Source organism: Megachile rotundata, chromosome 7, assembly GCF_050947335.1.
Source record: "Megachile rotundata isolate GNS110a chromosome 7, iyMegRotu1, whole genome shotgun sequence".
Lineage (NCBI taxonomy): Eukaryota > Metazoa > Arthropoda > Insecta > Hymenoptera > Megachilidae > Megachile > Megachile rotundata.
In genome coordinates, this window is record NC_134989.1 from 12,858,048 (window position 1) to 12,865,590 (window position 7,543).

A 7,543-nucleotide genomic window follows, 5' to 3' on the forward strand; every position below is an offset into this window, starting at 1 on the left:
CCGAAGTGATCTACATATATCTAACCGATGATTTTAAATCTGCTTCGGTTCTGTAAACTCTGCAAGAACTATTAATAATAATTGAATGTCACATAGATTAGCATTTATTCTATTTATTCTAATCATATAACGGATCCTAAAATGTATACGAGTATATACAATAGCAGAAATATTCTATACCTCAAAATCGCTATAAAATATTACATGAATACGATATAATTTTATTAGGAAATAAATAGTAACTCCATTCTTTTGTGTTTCTTAACCAACTTGTAGTTTTTACACTAAGGGTACACAACTAAATTATTTGTCTCAATGGATTATAAAGCTACTCTTCATGGCAAATATATTACTCTTCTACGATAACCATTGGCGTAACTAGAATTTTTGTTTGCAAGGGACAACTTTACGTCACTGTACGTTACACTACCATGTGGTGCATAGCCACGAATTAGATTGCCACGTATCTAGTTACCCCAATGACGATAACACAGACTAATTTATGCACTATAATTTTATATTAGTTTTCGGTTTTTAATAGGTTATCAACCATGGCGTTCCTATTCATTTTTTTAGACTTGGAAGACTTCGATTTGTTTTGTTCCACGTTATGGTAACGTTTCTTAATCACTTTAGAAGCTGTTCTTGCACTCTGCTTATTAACTGCAAGGAATGTTTTTGCCGATGGCTTGGTAATTTCCGGAACGTTGTTAGAGGGTTCTCCGACTTCCGATCGCTTTTTATTCACTCTCGTAGAAATAATTTTCAATCGTTTCGCTCCGTGCTTCACGATTGCTGTTTCTTCGGAAGATAATGGCATTTTAGATAATTTGTTGGCCGTTAGCTTTTTGTTTGTGTATTGGAAATCGTTTATTTGCGACTCCGGTGCATCGTTGATGCAACCAAAGCATGGACTTTTCAAGTTATCTGTAGTTTTCAATAACGATTTCATATCTTTCGAGCCCATCACAGGAAGCTTCGAATTGCTTTCGACATTATTAACGCATTGTGTTTTGAACGGTCTACGAGTTATAGTTTGCCGAGATTTTTTGTTATTCTTTATTCTTTTCACTGCAGTGTAAAGGGATGAGGTACGACGAATGATGCACGATTTTTTGACAAGATTTGTATCACTTTTCACAGAACTTTTTGAACCAACTGACGAATCACTTATTTGAGATTCGTTTCCTTTTAAATTAGAAGGATCTTGAGCTACGATATCACTATCATCCTGTGAATAAAAGCGCGGATTTAGGTTTAGTTCTTTCTTTCAATGAGGAAAATGCACATAACGTTGCGAACATTGCATCTTCATAAATAAAAAATTTGTACATTTAAAATGAAGACAATTTGTGAGAGAGAGATTAGCTTTATGTTCCCATGATCTCTTAAGTTTTGTAGATTTAAACGTATACAAAAATTGTACGTATTAGAACACAAATGACAAACATATATAACAAAGACATTAATATTTTAGAGTTACAATTTTTAACTTAATCTACATTACATTCAGTTTTGTAAAAAATTATGGTATAAATTACATAATAGGGGGACTAAGGATTAACAGGAACAAAATAAAAATGAGGTACATAAATTATTGCTAAAAATACTGTACATTTATTAAAACAATGGGACAGGCATGTGTATATATGTGTGCGTACACATGTGTGTTATAACAGTATACATTGTAAGATTAGTATACATGAATTTATACATAATATTCTTTTCAATTGATAACAGTATTTACATTTAAATCGTGAATGGCATAAATATTCTACAAATTTGTGTTGCTGTCTGACTAAAGAATATTGATTGTTTTTTTTTTATACTAATAATTTAATGTAATCTAACACACATTCGTACTTATTTTATGATAGACACATATGTATACTTTATATTTCTTTTTCATAGTTTGTTTTTTATGTTTCTGTTAAAAGATTTTTAATATTATTTTCAATTTTCACGAACACTAAAAGAAAATCTAGAAAATCCATCATACACTTGATTAATGATTTCAAATCTGATTTCAAAATCTGCACATCATTCGTTAAAAGACTCCATCATCCACAGATTTACGGTTTAATCGTTTAAACCGTTATTCTTTACTTTTTTCTAAAGAAATAGATACGATCATTTATATACGTGTGCATTTTTTTTTTGTTTTCTTATCACTCACAACCGTGAAATAATTTTTAAGTGCACTTGTTTATTGTCACCAGAATTACAGTGCAACAAAAATTGACTAAGAATTACAAGAAAAAGAACTTGTTCTTTGCTAAAAGTATAAGCATTAGTATCGAGTATTCTATACTCTGTTAATTGGCTCTAGCGTTAAATTAACAAGAACTAGTTTCGTAAACTTGTCGGCTAAAAACTGCACTATAAAAAACACTATGTAATAGAAACATTGTGTGTATGCACTATATTTTTGTTAATGCCATGCTGAAGTTGTATACAACTCCATTTTATGCAAACGTTGTGATTGCAATTAGATTATGTAATAAATTTACAAAATGAAACCAACAAACAAATAATTTTCTTTGTCATAAATTTTTATAAAAAAGTTCTCCAAATGTTATTGTCATGCATACGTATGCATTAGATGGAAGACCCATTAGTTTGATATAGTAAAAATTTCAAAAAAATTATAACAATTACATATATAAAAGTAATAAATACCTAGTATAATATTAAGTTATGGAATTGTCAGCATAAAACTCTTTCATTTATAATGTTATAATACTATAAAATCAGGGTATATCTCTTTTAATAACAAAACCGTAATACGGTGTCACTAACAGAAAATAATATACAAATTATATGCATACAAAATCTCTCTCCCACATGTTTAACTAACAACATGGACTGCAATTTACTCAGGCACTAATGTGTCTTAGTGTTAATATGCGAAAGCGTACCATAATAATGGTACTCTAAATTAAGAGAGTACACATTGCCTTATATTAACAGCTGCAATTTCACTCTCATTATTTACATCAAAATTTACCTTATTCAGTGACTTGCCTAACGGCGCAGAAAGATTGTTCACATACGATAATTTTAAGAAAGATTTTACACCTCTTAAACAACGATATTGACTGTTTGGCAGTCGACTGTTAGGATTATTACTTGTAAGATCTAAAATTGAAGGACCTAACGCTGCTCCAACCTAAAAATATAATCAAATAAATGATTGCTGGTAAAAAATGATATGCAAATAATAAAAATATATTTTACCGCTTCGAAAACTGCTGGAGTATATTTTGGTGGAACAAACATGGTCGCCATGGTTTTATTAACGCCATCACGAATCCTTGGTGGTATAGTATTTACTAAACGCCCAGAATTATAATTACATTCAAGCGTGTAACTACGTATAAGACCAGTTAATTTATATACAGCTACACGGCCCGATCCTTCTCTTGACATACCATCTCTTTTGTCACTGTGAAAACAGACATTATAATTAAAGTCAAAAGATTAAAATTTCAATTTTGCTGTTACTAACAAGACTTACATAATGTACATATTCTTTTCTGTAAAATTGCACGAAGTAAAATGAAAATTTGGATTGTTAATAGACATCAATTTTGGTAGAAGCATACACGTGATCGTATCTTCTACATTATCAAAGTAGTTTCCATACATAAAAACACCTTTCTTCGAAGCATGGCCATGCAAATCGATGTATAGATATAAACTAGAATCCTCTTTAGGTAGCTGTCCAATGCCAACAGCTGTGTAAGTCTTTTTATCAGAGTTAAGTTCTACAGAGTTATCGTTTTCCTTTGCTCTATTACACAGCTCTTCTCCATCACCTTCACATAATGTGAAAAAATAAGTAAAAGAAGTTTGCTGACCGTGTTGAATAATTTAATTCTAAATATCATACCCTGAGGCATGTCATCCGAATTTGTTTTAGGTAACATAGATTCCTGAAAAATTTCCGGTTGATCTTTACTCTTATCATCTAATGTCATAAGTGTTACCTATTGTTAAAATTGTTAGTTAGTGCCTATTTTCCTAATTTACTGTTCTTGAATTGCATGAGGGTTAGTACATGTTAGTACGGACATTTGTTAGAATGAAATTATGTAAATTATAAATTCATATAATTACCTGTTGAAGTAATCTTGCTGTTGTATCACGTACTATACTTGTAATTGTACGAGTGGAATCGATAATAGTTAAATTATTTTCACCATTTCCTAAATATACACTCGAAAGTTCGTCCTCTTTTGGCAGTTTGTATGTGTTATGATAATATCTTAAAGTATAGATCAGTAATTAATCAAAATGGTCTAATAATAGATTGAAACACAATGTTGAAATCTAATTTTACCTTATTAAATTTCTTGCAGCATATATTGTTGGGTGATCTTTCAAAGAAGGATTTAAATATACCCTATTGAGATTGATTCCTCTAGTATCCATCCGATAATGACCTCTAGCTACGCCATCAGGATTGAGCATTGGTATCAATTTGAACACATATAGGCGGCGAAGATTAATTGCAATTTGGTCATCACGGGTTATAATAAAGTTGAGGAAACCATTAAAAACAAAACTAGATGGTGTTTCACCTGGATGGACCCTTGCACTGACAAAAATTACCTAAAGATTTTAAATAAACAGTTTTCATATTTACCTTAATTTATATTTAAATTAAAAGTAAAAATTCTGTACCTTTTTATCCCAAAATTTGAAAGGTCTTTCCTCAGTTTTTTCAGGAAACATATTGCTCAGTCTATCTTCTCTCTCCGTTGATATGTTATGAAATGAGCTTACCGTTATTAAATCCATTCTTCGTCCCTCTAATGATTTTATTGCACATTCCCTATGATAATAAACATCGTCTACACAAGTTATGTCTCTCTTTGCTAATTTTGCTTCTATTCTTCTTAAATAATTTTGTAAATCGGTGTAAGAAAAAGGATAAGTAAACGCGAAATACGTAATAGCTTTAGGATTTTCAGGGGCATTATAAACAAATGATAATGTAAAATCATTTCCTGTTTGATCCAACTGAAATATTTTAAGCTCATGTAATTTCTTGACAATATATAAATGGCTTACGATGTGCATGACATAACAAATTTACAGTGTAAGTAGGTTTTTCACGAATCCGTTCCCAATGTAAGTGACCAGGTACGATTTTAAAAACCGGACACATTCCTTGACTAAACATTTTGACATGTTTATTTAAGTTGACTATATTAAATTTAACACAAACTCTCGGTGCATTAGCTTTAACGCCAAAATAAAACCATGTTCTATTGTTATTCTGGAATTGTGTTCCATGGCAATCGTGTTTTGTCCACAAATTGAACTCATAATCTATTGCATCTTCAGAGTTTGAACTTTTGCATGATTTATTCTCAGCTTCATATCCATCTATAAATAATCAAATATAAAATTAAACTGTTCACAGTAATATGGGAATAATAAATATGGGCTAAATATTACCTTTCTCAGATATTTCTGGTAATTTCACTATTTCGACTTTTGCTAAATTGGCAGAATCAAAGTTGTTATAAAATGCAAAATCTCCACAAGTAATACAGTCATTCGTATTTTCCATAATGTGTCAAAGATTTTAAGGTTGTCTGTAAAATATACGCATAAAATATTTTACATATGTACAAAAAGAAAGTGACGTATTTAACAAATATTTGTACTATTTATATCCTCACTTTCTCTGATATAAAGAACGATTTTCCTCGTTCGTAGTGTTATTTTCATATTAAAAAAGACATGTTTGACAGTGATCGAAATCGTTACGATTTCTGGTTAATTTGCGGTTTACGTTACAAGACAATTAATGCACTTTTCAATCGAGACGCACGTTTCTGTATTTTTACTTTTCTTTAATCGGCATAAGATCAATTATATACACGCCGTATTTTTACTAACACCATGTTGCATTAGGATGCAAACATGTTTGTGACTTTGTCATAACGTTTCGTACGTGCGATACAAGATCGACCATTTATTAAGACAAAATGATGAGGGTTACGATTATTCAGCTGTTTTAAATTATTTCTGATATTTAATATAATGTTTGTAAACCTTTTTACAGGCTTCTATTAGATGACATTCAAAATTGTTATGAAATGTCACTTGATTTACCAAAATATTGTGTTATTGTATAAATGTCAAAGTTTATTATTTCATTATATGTTACATAACTAAAAAAAGATTATTTGCGATATTAAATGTACCTGAGTAAATAAATTTAACAGGAATATTTAAAATACCAAAATAAATATGTGGTGCAGAAATTTATAGACTGGTAATGAAGTTTCCCAAAAGGGTGCCCGCACTTTAACAATAAAATACTATTTGCAATAAAACCGTGTCAATCGTCGAATATATAGGCGGGCTTACTATTAACAATTATTACAATTTGGCACAATACTCCAATTATTACGTATTCGTCTACACTTGTCAAATAATATGGCGCGAATATGAACGTCCAATCATAAGCTACGATTGACATCCCCTAATTATGAACAAGGTATAACATAACAAAAATTCTTCTCGAGTAAATCATAATATTACGCTTTATCTCTTGCATCGATATAGATAATATTTAATCAATGAGATGTTTAAATTATTGATACTTGAAATTTATGAACAGACAGCGCGCTCTGTCTGATACGTACAGTTCGGATAAGATCATTATTCATTCAACGAGAGATCGTACTCATTTCGCGCAACATGGCTAATTTCAGTAAACCCCCATCAGTTGAGATGTCCCCACTACCATACACCGTCAGCTCTGTTGGCCATATACACGGTGAACGAAAATAAATGCGTAAATAGGAGCAAAACAAGTATGACCAGGTGAAATTTCCAAATTGCCAAGTCCTAAAATTTCCAAATTTCCAAATTTCTGTATTCTTAAATTGTTATGCTTTCAAATAAAATGAAAATACTCGACATAAGCGATACGCAAAATAAAAGATCACAGGATATACCAATTTTCCGCCACGAACGTTCTAACGCGCATGTGCGTAGTTTTGGCTAACGGGGCATTTCAGGACCAATGAGAATTCACATGCGCGGAATGAATCGAAACTTGTCGTACGATGAGTACGATCTTTCATTGAACAAATAAGTCAACAAAGAGTCGATTCCAAACATTTGAAAGTGTTCATTCCACTTTAATAACGCAATTAACGCATTTCATTCACAAAACACATGACACCGCATCGACAAGTAACACGCACTAAAAAAGAGTAATCAAGATACTCGTCTATTCACGCGTATCATGGTTGACACTACGCAAGTCGAAGTGTACGTTCGTGATATATTCTCTACTCGCGTGTTCTATACTTAATTCATGTTCCTCGATTATCCAAACATTATTTACCTTCCCCAGTGATTCTCGTGCTCAGCGAATAGTAAAAAAACCACGACTTCTGATCGCATTGTCAACACGTCGAATTGTTTTTCGAGGTATACAGTCACCGTGTAGACGATGCGCCCACTGTCAATGGTTTGTCTGAACGGTGTTGCTCACAAACACATAGACACCGGT

At 31.5% G+C, this 7,543-nt stretch overlaps 1 protein-coding gene across 5 annotated transcripts; it reads right to left on the reverse strand.

Moving 5' to 3' along the window:
• Positions 1-512: 512 nt before the first annotated feature.
• On the reverse strand, positions 513-7,514 carry LOC100877098 (cytosolic carboxypeptidase-like protein 5). Of its 5 annotated transcripts, none has more exons than XM_012286675.2 (11): positions 7,376-7,514; positions 5,467-5,606; positions 5,102-5,394; positions 4,687-5,025; positions 4,343-4,614; positions 4,120-4,267; positions 3,893-3,989; positions 3,518-3,818; positions 3,238-3,445; positions 3,008-3,169; positions 513-1,231 (listed from the first exon to the last, which is right to left on the reverse strand). In XM_012286675.2, the coding sequence occupies exons 2-11, from the start codon at positions 5,579-5,581 to the stop codon at positions 521-523; spliced, it is 2,646 nt and encodes an 881-aa protein (XP_012142065.1). In that variant the 5' UTR covers positions 5,582-5,606; positions 7,376-7,514; the 3' UTR covers positions 513-520. The 5 variants fall into 5 exon arrangements, with proteins under 5 accessions (XP_012142065.1, XP_076389371.1, XP_003703919.1 ...); XM_076533256.1 differs by lacking the exon at positions 7,376-7,514 and adding an exon at positions 6,222-7,039; XM_003703871.3 differs by lacking the exon at positions 7,376-7,514 and adding an exon at positions 5,694-6,177.
• Positions 7,515-7,543: the final 29 nt, after the last annotated feature.